The sequence below is a fragment of the Barbus barbus genome (assembly GCF_936440315.1).
Source record: "Barbus barbus genome assembly, chromosome: 46".
Classification (NCBI taxonomy): domain Eukaryota; kingdom Metazoa; phylum Chordata; class Actinopteri; order Cypriniformes; family Cyprinidae; genus Barbus; species Barbus barbus.
In genome coordinates this window covers 23,633,769-23,650,743 of record NC_136724.1, presented here as the reverse complement: position 1 = coordinate 23,650,743, position 16,975 = coordinate 23,633,769, and the positions used below count along the sequence as shown (strand labels likewise).

At 34.7% G+C, this 16,975-nt stretch overlaps 1 protein-coding gene across 2 annotated transcripts in view; it reads right to left on the bottom strand.

Moving 5' to 3' along the window:
- Positions 1-1,042: 1,042 nt before the first annotated feature.
- The window catches only part of LOC306864933 (uncharacterized protein), a 71,559-nt gene continuing 55,626 nt past the window's right edge, over positions 1,043-16,975 (bottom strand). The window contains exons 10-18 of one of the 2 annotated variants that reach the window (XM_079409236.1): positions 16,715-16,853; positions 16,557-16,616; positions 13,940-14,232; positions 11,643-11,708; positions 10,022-10,114; positions 9,575-9,656; positions 9,340-9,452; positions 6,745-6,916; positions 1,043-5,377 (exon numbers count right to left, since the gene is read on the bottom strand). In XM_079409236.1, the coding sequence (XP_079265362.1) occupies positions 5,373-5,377; positions 6,745-6,916; positions 9,340-9,452; positions 9,575-9,656; positions 10,022-10,114; positions 11,643-11,708; positions 13,940-14,232; positions 16,557-16,616; positions 16,715-16,853 (1,023 nt within the window). In that variant the 3' untranslated portion in view covers positions 1,043-5,372. Of the gene's footprint in view, positions 5,504-6,744; positions 6,917-9,339; positions 9,453-9,574; positions 9,657-10,021; positions 10,115-11,642; positions 11,709-13,939; positions 14,233-16,556; positions 16,617-16,714; positions 16,854-16,975 lie in introns of both variants that reach the window. The other variant, XM_079409235.1, reaches the window with a different exon arrangement.

The window sequence follows — 16,975 nt, the reverse complement described above, 5'->3', positions numbered from 1 at the left end:
GGACTTTTTAGACATTTCCTCTAGAGAAAATAACCTATCAATAAATATATTTGGTTTAATGCAGCTACTGTAACGTTATACACAATATACTTAATCTTCATCATTCACATAGATATCTTTCGGTAAAATTCACATCTTTGTGGCTTTCATATCACGTTGAGTTTGTCACCTCATTAAAAGTACTGTTTGCAACAATAACATGTAATTAAGCACTTTAATAAGTGAATTATTAATGAACAAAAAAAGCGTAAATGTCGTTACGTACCGTTGCCACATTTCCTCTGCTGTATTTCTCCGAATAAAAGATCCTTAAACTTTAAAACTTTACAAAAATATAATCTATACAATTGGTTGAACTGTATATCAGCACAAAGTTTGTACCTTGAATAACATTATATCGTCGAAATCTACTAAATTAATCTTTAGAAAACCTGAGGAGAAAAATTGACGTTGAGAAAGTTCCCGCCGTAGACTGAAGTCTTGCGCAGATGGCGGGAAGGTTTATGCCTGACCTCACGTGATCTCGTGATGGAAAATTACTAGCTAATATTTACATAACAAAAAGACAAGTACCGAAATATGGCAGTGAAATAAATGTTAAATAATAAAAAGATGGCGATGTAGGACTTAAGGCAATGGAAGTAATGTCTATGCAAAAATATCATCTGCACTACAAAAATATAAAAGGGTATATTACAAAATATGAAACTAACCAGTGTATAAATCCTCACCTTTTCATAATAGTTTCTTTTTTATGACAGAATAAAAATATTACCTTGAGTAATAAACAAAAATCAAATCAATATTCTGTCTTTAAAAACAGATTTAAGTCACACCTGTGCAGTTTTCAAGGTTGTTCCGAGAATATTAGAAAAGTAAAATTAATATTCAGAAATATAAAATTATGAGCTCATAAAATATATTGCAATATAAAACAAATGTAAACAAAATGTTATTTGTGAAGCATGTAAACACTTATGAACCCGAAGACAATAAATATTTGCTTTAATATGTAAAGACCAAACCCAACACTGTTTTATTTAATGTTTAATAATCACATCATAGTTAACAATTAACCACAATAAACACCTCATTCAAACCAAAAAAAAAATATAATGAAATTTGATTTTCACGGAAAAACTCAAATTAAAATAAAATAAAGGAAAACAAACCGCACATTAATGTCACGTTCCTTTAGTTTCCATGTTACTTTAGGGTTGTACATCTTTACGTTCCAGGGCAACATCTCTCCCAGAGTACTCCCAAATAAGAAAAACAAAACAAAATCATAATAATAATAACAATAATTGGACCTCTCCTCTCCCTGCTTCAACAGGATGCCCTGGTCCTTCATGGCACAATAAAATCTGTGCAACTGAAACACATTCAATGCAATCCCCATTTTAGTTTGACAGTGTTATTCCGAGTATCTTCTTCTTGTAAGACTAAGATTCATATAAAGGGTTATTAGAAGGTATTAGAAGACGTTAAGAGGGCTAATATCAATGCCCACCTGGACGTGACCCACCTGGCATCATCTGGGCATAAGCGCTACCAAGCTCGCCACAACATTAAAGACACGGCGGCCAAATACATGTGCTTTAATATAGTTTAAATACATTTGCTCTCTGCCTTTTCCACAAAAAAAAAAATGCAGGGCAAAAATGACAATAATAATATGAATAATAGCCGTTAAAGGTACATAATATCAGCCCTCAGCTTCTTTGACCATTGCAAATGTGTTTTTTATGCCAATAATAAATGCATTCACAGAGACAGCAGTAAAACCAAAGGGAAATCAACTGTAAATACATGTAAAGAGGCTATAAATGATAGTACGATTGTTCTCGGGGTTCATTCAGGCACAGGGAACCGATTCAAATGTGACCTTTTCACTACAAACAGCCGCTGTCCTGAAAGACTACAGGTCCTTAACGAAAGACCCTTCAGATTTTAGCCTAATATTTACACACTTTTCATTTCCTGGAAAAAAAAGACTATAAATAATAACCGTTATTGCCCCAAAATCATCAATTTGTAAATTAATGCAATCATATTTTGGCATTTTCCACATAAGTGAATTATTTAAATAATCTTTAAAAATGGCAATACACAATGAAGGTACACTGTCCTACTTGTATTTGTTATCTAAAACTTATTTCAAAGAAGCCATACCTCTCAAAAACTGGATTTTATAACAAGGCCATGCATTCGTCAAGTTTTCCATTAATCACATAATATTTCATGATCTGAATGCTTTACACTGTCATGCATGATGTAGATGAAGAGTCAAAATCTGGGATCCGTCACATCGACAGTCTTATTGCTTTGCATGTTCTGGGATTAAAGAGGTCTGATGAGAATAAGCAATAGATGCAATAATTTGTCATTCTCATAAAAAGAAAAGCACGCTAAAAATGTCTGACCGACCGTCCCACCCACAGCAGATGAAGAAAATAACACAAAAAGAACAGCCACATCCTCTTACCCCATTATTACACCAAAAGGACACTAAACCAAGCAGCTACATGTCAAGCGTGTGATTCTGTGCGACCTCAAAAAGGCTATCTGAAGATAAACTACTGTATAACAGAAAATGCTACAAGAGAAATAAGCTACAGGCTCCACCGTTAAAACCCCGCAGGAACCTTTCCACTCACATGATCGCACTATAATGCCAAGCTTTTATTCTTAAAGAAGACCTGCAGAAACGTATGCAATAAGAGAGGAATTCAAACCACCACCAGACTCACTCACAATTTCACTGGATGCTCATAAGCAACTATTCAAAGAAAAGGTTTCAGGCTGTGACATTCTGTCTCTGCGTCCCTCCAAAGGCAGGCACAGATTCGACCCCTGTTTCCATATAAAAACATACTGCACGCACTGTACATCATGCAAAAACATCAACCAATCATTGCTAAGAGAAACCCCTCGTGCATCAATCAACATCTACTTCCTTCACCTCGTGAAAAAGAAGCACACTTTAGCATACTTTTAAAAAGAGTATTAGGGAAATAATACACTTTGAAAGAATCTAATGTTTTCAGACACTTAATTGCATGGTAATTGAAATTAAAGTGCATTATGGTTTAAATTTATATGAAATGCAATAAGCTGAACTTAAGATTACTTAAGTAAGACTTAATTACATCTTTACATGCAATTTCATAATTCTTTTGTTTTTGATGGTTAAAGTGTAAACGCATGTAAAACTAAAAACAATATTTTAATGTCATTTCTGTTGTAGGTCTTGTATTTAAATGTATTTTTAATCAAACAAATTTGTAATGAAGTTGCGTTTTAGTAAAATATATTCAACTTAAATATTGCAGAGCACGTAACAGTTAAATATTAATAATCAAGTATTTTACATGTGCTTTATTGTGTTAGTCAACATATCAAAATAAGTGTACTTTAAAAAATGTAATTCAATGTAAAACTTAATTTGACTATTGCAAAGTGTGCTTAATTGTGTAGTTATGAAAGTATACTTTAAATACACTTAATTGTGCTTTTATCGCAGTAATATCATGTTATAGTCAATATATTAAATGTACTTTTAATATTTGAGGTATACTACAAGTGCACTTCTTTTCCCACAAGGGATTTTTCCTTCACACGTCCATCTCAGACCCTCTTCACGTTCACGAAGCCGTCTGGAGCTGCGTTTGACACTATGAGCGCTGTTTGCTGTGCGTTTACGTGGAGTTTCATGTCTTATAGGCATTGTAGGAGACGTTATATTGCTTTACAATAACGAGGAAAAGGAAACATCTGCTGGTCACGAAAATAAAACGAAGAGTCAAAAGAAAGCGTTTAACAACAGTGCATTGCTACAGTATTCACTCAAACACACCATCACGAATAGTTTCAGGAAGCCTATGTGCTTCTACTGGAGATCAAGGGTGCGGTGAGAGAGGGTCACATGACAGCCCCGTATGCTGAATGAAGCTGCCTTCAAATCAAGCGGGAATGATCGTGCTTACGAGACGAGCATCTAGCAGCTCGTGTTGGAAGACTTTCCAAGTTAAAGCTGTTATTAGCTATTTTAAGTGTAAAAGTTTCAGAAAATACTTAGTTCATGATGCATAAAGGGATGTTCACACTATTGAAATCCATGTATACGTATGCAAATGTGGAAAAGCAGGAAAAGCAAGCTTTCGCTGCATTTGAAAATTCAAAGACTGGTAATCTCTGCGAAGATGTATGATGTGAACTACAGAATTGCAGTAAAGGTGAGTAGATTGCATATTTTTTCACATGTTGAATATATTAAACGTTGAATTATGTTTTAAAAGAAACCGCCACTGTAAAAATGATTTTTATTAGTAGTAAATAAAACTATTTTACAAGAAAAAGTTAGTTTTTCTACTTTAAAATAGCATGTTTAATTAATGCGTTGAATGTAATTCAAGTGGAAATGTTTTCTACACTGTTAAAAAAAAAAAATCGTGGTAGTAACTTTTGCTGTCTATGGAAGGTCAGAGAGCTCTCGGATTTCATCAAAAATATCTTAATTTGTGTTCTGAAGACGAACGAAGGTCTTACGGGTTTGGAACGACATGAGGGTGAGTAATTAATTACAGAATTTTCATTTTTGGGTGATCTATCCCTTTAATGCACATCCTTTGCTCTTCATTTTGTTGCTTTGGCACTAAAAAAAAAAGCTTGATTTTGTCATAAAGTGATTTTTCATGACACGATCGCATGGTAAATAACTCGTAAGCACAAACGTCCCATGTGCACTTGAAGGCAGCGAGAGATGATGTCCAGATGGATCCTGATGTGTTTGTGTGTGATGATCAGATGGGCATGTGCAGGTTTGATTATGAATACCGGTCCAGGAGTTGGAACACAGATAAAAAAAAAGAAAAGAAACTAAACTAGATTCATGCTCTACAACAAGTGATGTAGCTAGGTATGAGTAGCGTGAGTTTAGCCATGTTAAAGTGTAACGTCAGAGTTTACAGATTTCCCTCCCAGCCGCCTTCGACTGAGGCACATCCTGATGACTGTAGTCTGTACAGCCTCACCGATCAGGAACATCAACAGAGAGCACACCAATCATATGAGTCTTAGCAATGGTAGGGGGCGGGGTTTAAAGAGCAGCAGACCAATGAAAAGACAGAAATCACGTCCGGAGTCCGGTGAGCGAGCCAACGCCACCCCCTTGTTCCTCGGAGGAGAGGAGGGCCGGGGTGGTGTGAGAGCGAGGGAGGCCGGCGGTCGCGAGGGAGTCGTTGAGCGAGACGCTGCTGCGGAGCAGGTGAGGGTGGACAGGGCTGTCACCCGAGACGGGCCAGGTGATGATGTCAGCGCCGTGGTCCGTGCGAGAGCGGGCGTTCTCGCGGAAATTTAGCTTGAAAGACTCAATCTGCATCACAGAGTGTGGAGAAAGACAGGACAGAGGAGGGACAGGACATAAACAAGGGGAGGAGAGGAAGCGGTCGGGGGGTGAAATGAAAAGGGCAGAGTGATAGCAAAAAGTCGAGTTAGATGCCTGAAAAATAAGAAGAGGTCAAGATGGTTTGGAGATCAGAAAACTGTGCTTTAAAAACATCTGTTCAGCACAGAGGTCGACCGATTGATACATCTGCACCGATAACAGATTACCTGTTCAAATAAGTAATAATTAAGTAGTAGTAGTATATATTTATTTAATGCCATGTCAGCATCACAGGCTATTTTCATGGCAAAACAAATACAATACAATAAAAACAAACAAACAAGTTATATTACACAAGATTCGTTTCATTAACATGATGAAAATTGATGGCAAAATCAATTAACTCAAAATTATGTAACTCTAAGTGATTTACCATAATTAAAGTTAAACATTCAATTTGTTTTAAGCAAAAATAACCTAAAAATACCTACAAAAGTAACCTAAGAATACCTAAAAAAAACATTAAATTTTTTTATTCAATATTTTGACACAATGTTTTTTTTTTTAAATTACTCCATGTTTTATTCAATATTTTGATTTCAAAATCTTACATCAGTGTCCTAGGATTTAATATGTTGATTTTACAAAAAAAATTCAAACGTTATGTTTCTATTCAATATTTTGACCTAACTAAAAAGATAAAATGTCCATTAAATGTTTTTATTCAATATTTTGACAATTAAAAAATAAAATGTCTATTCAAATTTTTATTGAAGATTTTGATCTTACCTAAGATGTTACTTTAAAAAAAGTTTTTAAATTTACTCTAAAAATGTTATATTCAATGTTTTAATAATAAATAAAAAAACGCTACATTCAATGTTTTATTCCATATTTTGAATATACTCAAAATTGTTTTAATTTCAATAATTTCATTTTACTTAAAAAAATAGATAAAATGCTACATTCAATGTTTCTATTAAATATTTTGCTCTTAATTAAAAAAATATTATATTCAGTGTTTATACTCAATATTTTTTTTAATCATAAATCAGACAAATTAATCAGTAATGAGACCCCCCCCCCCCAAAAAAATGTCATTATTGGTTTTACACTATTAATCGGTCGACCTCTTGTACAGTAGTAAACCAGACAAGAATAACAAACAATTCACATGCAGCATAAAAAATAAATAAATGAATGCCACAAAGTAATGGGATGATGGAGAAACAAATCATATTTAGCAGTAAATGTGAGAAATGGGATGTGAATGAGAGTCTTCAGTTCTAAAGGACCTCTGCTCTGACAAGGTTAGTCTTTTCAGGTTTCTCGGGCCAGGTTACACACAAACTTACTTGTTTCAGGGATGAGCGAGTCCAGGCCCTGCGGGTCCCGGAGCTCCTCACTCCTGCAGGGGCCGCCCTCCTTCAGCCCATTCTCCTGGGCAGCGCCAGCTGACGGCTGGGTGGCCGAGACACCACTAGAGGGAGCCCCGCTACCCTCAGCAGTCTCCTGAGCCCCCTCAGCCTAGAAACACACAGCAGGCCATCAATACGAGAGATGAGGGTGAGATGGAGATGGACACACAGCCATGAACAGAATAGAAAACAATCCTTGCATGGTGAAGGAATATGGCTGATATACAGTACCAGTTTAGACATGCTGGACTCAACTCGTGTTTGATAACCCAAAAATAATTCCTTTATTTAAAAAAATATTTTAATATAATTAATATATATATATATATATACATATACATATACATGATACATACACACATATACAAAAATGTTATATTTGTATATTAAATATATTTATATATAACATAAACATAAATATATATGTAAATATTTTCAAAATGTATACTGTATGTGTGTGTATTTTTATATACATAATAAATATACACAGTATACACACATATATTACATAAAAACTATTCTTTTGTGATTAATCATTTGACAGCACTAATATATACAGTCAAACCAAAATTTATTCAGACACCTTCAATATTTCTCACATTATCACAGTTTATTTGCTATAGTTTAGAAAATGGTATATAATAGTTAAGCTGTGTCAGAACAAATTCATCTTGATAATGTCAGATAACTTTAATAGAAAGCTATGTAACAAAACATGGTCAGGTCAAAGGGTCAAATACAATTTTTGGTCCCAAATGTTTATCAGCTTTACTAGTAGTCCACTGTATGAAGAATTTTTGGGTGTATTATGTCACAGTTTACTTTATTTTGCTATCCTCACTTACACAAATTAACTATAGTGTCCTGCAAAATTATAGGAATATTTTATAGGAATATATTATTTTATATGTATGAAATGATCAGATTTTAATTTTTTTTGGTTGATTGTCCAGATTTATTTATGTGTTTATTATTTTGACCACTACATGACTTTTTGTATTATAAAATGAAACTCTACACTGGTACCGTATATCTGTACAGTGAACAAAGCAAAACTTTACAATCAAAAATCATGACAGAAATGTAATGACAAAATTTCATACATATGTAGAAAATAATCAACTACCATGTGGAACGGAGCCCACCTTCAATTTCAACTTAAACTTACGAAAGATGAATGGGAATGAATAGAAATCCATGCAAACGGAGACGCATGCCAATCATCTGCATATGCACTTAAACTGTAAGAATTATGTTCAGAAGAACAGAAATATATATAATTATTGAAAATAAAACTTTTCAATAATTCTAAACTTATGTCAACAAAGACTTAAAACTATGATGAACAGATCCTCACATAAAACACATCCAAAATAAAACTTAACCTAACCCACACTGCAATGTAAAACTGCAGCATTATTCTGTTCAACATGCTTAATTTAAACTCGTTTAATATTTATTACAGATGTAGCAAAAAAGTCTGAAATTCATGCTGTTTCCAAAGGTCCCAGTAAACGTATGTTAAAGTTTAAAAACGGTATCAGTATGATCATAATCACAAATGTGTGTTCAGAGTGGATGGGTGCAAAATAATAATGGGCGGAGCATGTGGTCATGTGACTGAAATGGATGGCCATAGGCTGAGGGGCAGGTGACATCACTATCACACAGCGGCCTGAACCCAGCAGAGCGAGTCCAGAAACTGCTCTGGAATTTGCTCTTTTTTTCCAATCAGAAGTCCTTACTCTTGTCTTTAACAATACCAGAGAAATTAAATATAACTTTTACTTTACATTTTTCTAACACATAGTAAGTGATTTTTTTGGGGGGCTGGAATGAAAACTGCAAAAACACATGGACTTAAAACATAAAAGTATGAAAAATAAAAAAGACACTGAATTCATATCAGCATGTTTTAAACTCTCCATGCAAGTGTAATATTACTTACCATAGATTTAAAATAAAACAGCTTTTAAAGGAACATTTCACCCAAAATAAACAACTTTAACTTCACAAAGCGAGATATTTTAAAGGAACACTCCACTATTTTTGAAAATAGTGTACTAAAACCGACAGAAAATGAAAAGTTGTGATTTTCTAGGCCGATATGGCTAGGAACTATTCTCTCGTTCTGGCGTAATAATCAAGGATATTTGCTGCCGTACTGTGGGTGCAGCAGGCGCAGTGATATTACGCAGCACCTGAAAGTAGTCCCCAGCTATATCATAACTAGTTACCTAGCTGGGGACTACTTTCACAACTTTTCATTTTCTGTCAGTCTTAGTACACAATGTAATGACAGAAGAGTCAAGGAATAGGACAATGATCGAAACTCTGGATTTCACTCAGCAGATATGACGCAGGGCAGTGTTACAGATACTTGGGCGAATTATTCCTTTAAACGCTAAACACCCTAAATTTAATTTAAAAATCTGAAGTCTGAATATAGAATAAAGTATGTCTTGACTTCACTTATAACATCTCAGAGGCACTTTTTAAAGTTCGTGCAACTGATCTTCCTGCCAAACTCACCGTAACGTTCCCGCCTCCAGGCTCATGATTGACATTATCCATCGAGCCCACCTTGGGCTGAGCTTTATCCTTAAAGCTCACCTTATGGCTCTCGATCTTGACTTCACCTCCACCTACAGAAAAACACACAAACCCACTGGTCTAAACGCTGAGATGAAAGAGAAGGAACTGAAAGCTTTAAAGTCATTTAAATGACTATTTACGGTTCAACAATTCGTTTCTGGTCTCATCATACCTGGTTTATGTTTGATGTTGGCCTTGGAGCCACACTTTGCGGTCACTTTACTCAAGTCAACCTTCTTGTTGAGAATCTGGATCTGTGAACACACAATCATCTGATGAAGCTGCTCAAATCGAAGCTTAACTGCTAAAATAAAAGTAGCATGCAGTGCTTGAACACAAGGTGATGAAAAGCATCTCTTAAAACTGAGATTTGAGTTAGTGTGAGAGAAGATTATGAACAAACATCCCGAATCCAAACCTCTGCTGTCACCATGATTTGCTTTGAAATGTTGTTTTGGAAAATGCAGCTCAGCAACATTGGATTTGGCAGCGTTTCTCCCCGCTCTTATTCGTTCATAAGTGAAGAAAGCGCTTCATTGTTGGGTCTGAGTGCATCATGTGGCACAGTGACTGTGTTTGTCTGAACGACGGCTACACCGCATGCAGTAACGTTACTTACGTTCCCTCCACCAGGAACATGTTTGATATTGTCCTTGGAGCCCAAGCGAGAAGTCACGTGACTGTAGTCCAGTTTTTTGGAGACTATCTGAACCTAAAACAGAGCACGGCGGGCCGGGAGGGACGGGACACCAGGGAGGACCAGGTTAGAGAGGGAAGACAACAGAGGACACAAGCAGAAGCATCTAAAAGCAACTAGCATCATTGACAATGAAATCGCCCCGTTGATTGTTAGTGTGAACACCATTAGCTCACCGTTTCCCCTCGTTTGTAAACTTAGCATATAAAAATCACCATTAAAGTGAATGAAACTGATAGAAATTAGAAATGATAGAAATTTAGATTGACCGATGAATATATGTGGTTGGTGAGCTACAAATGGACTTTGTGAAGCAGGGATACTCAAATCAGATCCTACGGGCTTCTCAGTGAACGTCACCTAAATTTTTTGAAAATTAATTTCTGTGAAGAATGCAATGCCATTACTTTTGTGATTGTTCACTGCTGCACATTTTAAAACCAACAAGGGTTAAGCAATATTTTAATTATTTCTAATTTTATTTACAGCCAGCATTTTATTAAGTGCTACCCAAACGATGTAATTTGAGCATCCCGGCTGTGATGTAGAGCATTTAAATAATGAGGTGCAAGAGCCAAACACTATATGATAAACAATGACTAGATGATCAAAAACCCAATGCAAGCACTCAAAGATCTCCAGAGAGATTACTATGTGAACATTGTGTTTTTTCTCCATCTGATATCAATATCTGCTGATAAAAATGAGCAATACAATCACACATCTATAATCTTATTATATTGCTATTATTAATTAGATTTATTGAAAAACATAATTATATATAAATCATGAATATATATATATATATATATATATATATATATATATATATATATATATATATATATATATATATATAAACATGTTTTTATAAAATATTAATGAACATTATAACAGTTATATAAATAACTCAATAATATATATACTTAATTTTAAGTATATGTTCTATAATTGATTTTGTATTACAGTACTAAAATTTGAGTTGAATCAGAGTAATGCAATTTTTAATAACAATAACACAGTAACACTATATAATAGAAATGTGTGTATTTTAGGCTAAGTATTTATTATTAATTATAACAAATAATTAAATATGTAATTAATCTTTTGCATATTATCATTAAAATACATAAGTATTTTGCTATTAAAATATATATCATAAAAACATATATTATACAGGCAAAAATACACAGACAATTTGATTTATTCAACTAATTAATTAATATAAATTATTAGCTGAATAATAAATAAATTATTTATAAAAATAATTAAATAATTATGTAATTATTTAATTTAGAACTGTAAAATTAAATATTATATGAAGAGTTTATTTGCAAAAACATGATAACCATGAGTTATCTGTTTTTGCAAATAAACTCTTCATATAATATTTAATTTTATAGTTGTCAATCTATCACGCTACTACTAAAGACACTGTAATGCCAGATCTGGTGGGCTATACTGAGAAGAGAAGGCGAGTTTGAAAAGACTGCAGTGGAGACAGAGATGTGCAGAAGTGAGTGTGATGAGCGGATGAACTCACTTTGCCCTGGCTGGTCTCTTTGGAGGGCGAGCTCTGAGCGTCTGTCCTGCTCTGAGACACTGAGACCTGCAGGCAGAACAAGCCCAGATACAGCCCTCGAGTCAATCGCTCATACTGTACGAGTGGAGACGAGGCGAGCTAAACCCTACTGTAACCTCACGAGAACCAGCAAAACTTTAGGATCAGAGGAAGAGGCAGGAACAGGCAGAACTGGGGCGGTTAGTAACGCTCTTCAGTGCAGTGTGACGATCTCACGTGGACAAACTCCAGTCATGCACGATTCATCTTCATGCTCCAAACACAGACTGTGACCTCGCTTTAAAACCTCGCTTATACTAGACGACGCTCTTGAACTCTTTGTGGTGACAGGAGACGTTTCTCAGGAACAGGAGAGTGTTAGAGAGTCAAAGCGAAAGAGCTCAGCCAGGAAAAAGACCAGGATGAACCACAAACATGGGAGGAGGGATGCAATACCAGAAAGTGAAGCTGTGACTTCAGGACGTGAGTGATATATAATGATTATGAAGACTGGAGCTAGTTTACATATGTTTAGACTAATATAGATGTCAACATGAGCAGAATAGACACTCTAAAGGAAAGTGAATCATGCTGCTTTTGACTCATCATCACATTAGACTGGGAAACAGGACTCCGTTTGCAGATAAATAGAAAAATAAGGACAGAAGAGCTGTGTCCAAAACCAAAGGCAGTGACTTAACAGGCAGCGTTTTAGCATATAGAGAATATATTTAATGATTGATGTGCTTATTTTTCTCTAGAAATGCAATTAAAAGCTGAAAAAGGATATTTATGATTAAGATTAAGACATCTAATTGTTTTATCATTTTTTATTGTTTATTAATTATATATAATATTTAATAATTACAATAAATGATAGATTTCAATATTCATACAATTATGCATTAAAAAGATACATGAACATTTTATATAGTAAATTAATTACATGCATTGCATATATTATATTATTAATTGTTTTACAATTATGTAATAATATATTACTAAATAATAAAATCTATAATCGTTATTCTACATATGTGACCCTGGAGCACAAAACCAGTCTGAAGTCGCTGGGGTATATTTATAGCAATAGCCAGAAATACACTGTATGGGTCAAAATCATCCATTTTTCTTTTATGCCAAAAAATCATTAGGATATAAAATAAAGATCATGTTCCATGAAGATATTTTGTAAATTTATTACCGTAAATATATCAAAACTTAATTTTTGATTAGTAATATGCATTGCTAAGAACTTCATTTGAACAACTTTAAAGGTGATTTTCTCAATATTTAGATTTTTTTGCTCCCTCAGATTCCAGATTTTCAAATAGTTGTATCTCAGCCAAATATTGTCCGATCATAACAAACCATACATCAATGGAAAGCTTATTTAGATTAATATTTAATTGAATAATAATAATATTAAAGAAGATTTGCACTGATGCCTCTGGATGCTGCCTGTAACATCATCATTTCTCAGGTTTCGGACACAGTTGCAGTCGTGCAAGAAAGACGTTTGTTTAAATAATGCAGTTTCAGATCAGTATAATAAAGATGACAGCGGCACATTCTGCAGAAGAGAAACTACTCAAACTTGTCTGACTGTCATAATAAAAATTAGAAAAATTACTAAAAGGAGAAACTGAAATAAAAATAAATCAAAGCTAAACAGAATTATAAAAAGTAAAATAAAAAAATTATGAAACAAATTAAAATAAAAACTGAAAATAAATAAATTATCAAATAGTACAATAGTATGTAAATAATATAGTGCTGTCAAATGATTAATCACGATTAATAAAGTTTTTGTTTACATAATATATGTGTGTTCTGTGTATATTTATGTTTATATACATATATAAATACACAAACATACAGTATATATTTTGAAAATATTTACATGTATTTGCAGGTCTATTTTTATATTCATATAATTTATATAATAAATGAATATACAAACATAACCTATTTTTCTGAAATATATACATGCATTTGAGTGTATTTATATATGCATAATAAATATACACAGCACACATGTATTATGTAAACAAAAACTCTTATTTTAGATGCAATTAATCTCGATTAATCGTTTGACAGCACTAAATTAGTAAATAAACTGCTAAGCATCACCACTGTACTTTTTTTTTCCTAAGTGTGCAACATATACATACTATTAAATACGAAAACACTGCAAAGCTAGAGGACAGAATACTAGCCGATATCACTTTTACAGCTAACTGCTGTTCTCAGTCATGTCCACTACGTGTGGCGGTTACCTTTCCTCCTCCCGGCTGGTATTTGAGGTTGTCTGTGGAGCCGATCTTGGAGCGGATGTTTTTGATGTCGGGTGCCGGTGTGGAGCTGGGCCGCGCTGTGCTGCGAGTCGTGGCGCTGGCGCTGGAGGTGGAGCCGGGTCGAGGCGCGCGGGGGACCGCCGGCTTCTTCTCCGCCGCAGCAGCGGCTGTAGTGCTGCTGGAGACGGCTGTTTTGGTGGTGCGAGGGCGAGTGGCGCCGATGCTGCTTGTAGTGGTGGAGGCTTTGAGAGGAGCGGGTTTAGAGCGGGCGGCATCTGAAACCACAGACGTCAGCTTACCTTAACTATGTTACAAACGAGAAACACTCCTTTGTAGCTGAACTCTGAAAACACTTCCATAGAACGTTATAGGGACAGTTCACCCAAAAATGAAAATTCTGTCATTAATTACTCACCCTCATATTGTTCCAAACCTGGAAGACCTTCGTTCATCTTCAGAACACAAATTAAGATATTTTTAAGAGCTCCATAGACAGTAGGGTCCTAACATGATCAAGGCTCAGAAACGTAGCAAGGAGATCGGTAAAATAATTCATGTGCCATCAACCGTAATTTTAGGAAGCTATGAGAATGCTTTTTGTGTGCAAAGAAAACTAAAAATAACGACTTTATTTAACAATTCATCTCCTCCGAGTCACCCTATAGCACCATTTAGGAAAGCATCACATACGTAAACAACATATGTACGTGGATACGCTGTTTATGTTGTGTACGCTTTGATCTGAACATATATCCATGTACATTTTTTTTTCAGAAATCACTTTTTTTTTTATTTTTTTACGCATTCCAGGTAATATCAATCAAACTGCACTTGGATTGTTTTCATTAAGTAATAATAACTAAATAAATAAATACAGGCAATTTACACATTTAAGTTCATTGAAAGTATGTTTTTTTTTACATATTAAAAGTTTGTTTTATAGCAAAAGCATTTCATGTTTTAGAGTTAAAAAAATAACTGGTTTAATCTTTGTAATCTGCTCAGATGACAATGCAGATGCCTGACAAACGTTGTTGTGATCATAGATTTATGAATGTGATTACACGCAATACACAGAGGGTTCAGATCGCGCTATATGTGGTTCATTTGTTTTTTAAAGTGGCGTTTATCAGTTTTTGCAAATGAACTCTTCATATGTTGTTAACGTATGTGATACTCTGCAAAATGGCACCAGGGTGACGCGGAGGAGACTTGTTAAATTGTTAAATAAAGTCATTATTTTTGTTTTCTTTGCGCACAAGTAAAGTTACGGTTGAACTCCTGATGTCACATTGGATTATATCCTGCTCTCGGAGTGCATCAGAAATATCTTCATTTGTGTTCCGAAGATGAACAAAGGTCTTGCAAGTTTGGAACGACTCGAGGGCGAGAAATTGTTTGGGTGAACTATCCCTTTAAGGGAAATGTGTGCAATGCCAAAACCTTTAGATGCTGTGTGTTTGAGCGATATCTGAATGTTCAGTTCGTAGCACAAAACCCTCTTTATGTGTCAGATTAAAATAATCTCTCTGCACCGCTGCGTTCAGTTCCAATCTCTGGAAACGGGGGTAAGAAGCAGCGCAGCGGTCTCCATGTGCGAGATTATCCCAAACTCATTCCTGCTGCGCAATTCACTTCTGAGTGTTTGTCAGCGCAACATCTCTAAAAATATATTTGACTTGTTGCTATTAAGTCACTACACTGAATTGTTGTATTTTTCTACATACACTACTGCTCAAAAGTTTGGAATAATTAGGATTTGTATAGATTTAGAAGTTTCTTATGCACACCAAAGTTGTGCTTATTTGATTAAAAATATAGTAAAAACAGCAATATTGTGAAATCTTAATATAATTTAAAGTAACTTTTAAATATATTTTAAAATGTACTTTATTCCTGTAATGCAAAGATGAATTTGCAGCAGCCATAAATAAACTGAATAAAAATATTTATTCTTAATTAAATAAAAAATTATTTATACACGCACATTAATATATTATAAAAAATTTATTATTATTACAATTAAAATAATTGTATTTGAATATATTTTAAAATATAATTTATTCCTGTGATGCAAAGTTTAATTTTCAGCAGTCATCAATAATAAAATGTATAATTTAATATTCAATTCACAGGCAACAGCTCTGGTGGACATTCCTGCAGACAGCATGCCAATTGCACGCTCCCTCAAAACTTGCGACATCTGTAGCATTGTGCTGTGTGATAAAACTGCACATTTTAGAGTGGCCTTTTATTGTGGCCAGCCTAAGGCACACCTGTGCAATAATCATGCTCTCTAATCAGCATCTTGATATGCCACACCTGTGAGGTGGATGGTTTATCTGGGTAAAGGAGAAGTGCTCACTAACACAGATTTAGACAGATTTGTGAACAATATTTGAGAGAAATAGGCCTTTTGTGTACATAGAAAAAGTCTTGGATCTTTGAGTTCAGCTCATGAAAAATGGGGGCAAAAACAAAAGTGTTGCGTTTATCATTTTGGTCAGTATATATATATATATATATATATATATATATATATATATATATATATATTTTTTTTTTTTTTTTCCTTCAACATATTTTGTGTTTGCTCTACCTGTAGGTTTCGGTGTGCTTGGTTTTTTTTCGTCTCCTGGTTTGCTTTCAGTCTTTGTAACTAAACACAAAAATAGAAATGCATAATGTGAATATTCCGAGCATTTCATAAATCAACTCAAAATGCAATGGCTCATCTTTAAATGCATTGGGTCTGACCTGGGCGTCGTGCTGCAGGGGCGCTGGTGGCGGTGCGCGTTGCGGTGGTTGTGCGTGTTGCAGTAGCAGGTTTGTCTGCGGTGGGCCGAGCCGGAGCGACAGCAGCCCTTGGAACAGGTGGGCGTTTCTCTGTGGCCGTCTGTCGGAGGAGAAAACACAGGGTTATTTGGGGTCAGCTGCACTCTGATATTCTCTCTGCAGTAAAAAAAAGCCCATCATAATCAAACAGACGTTTCAGCCAAAAATATGTTACTGTTGCTC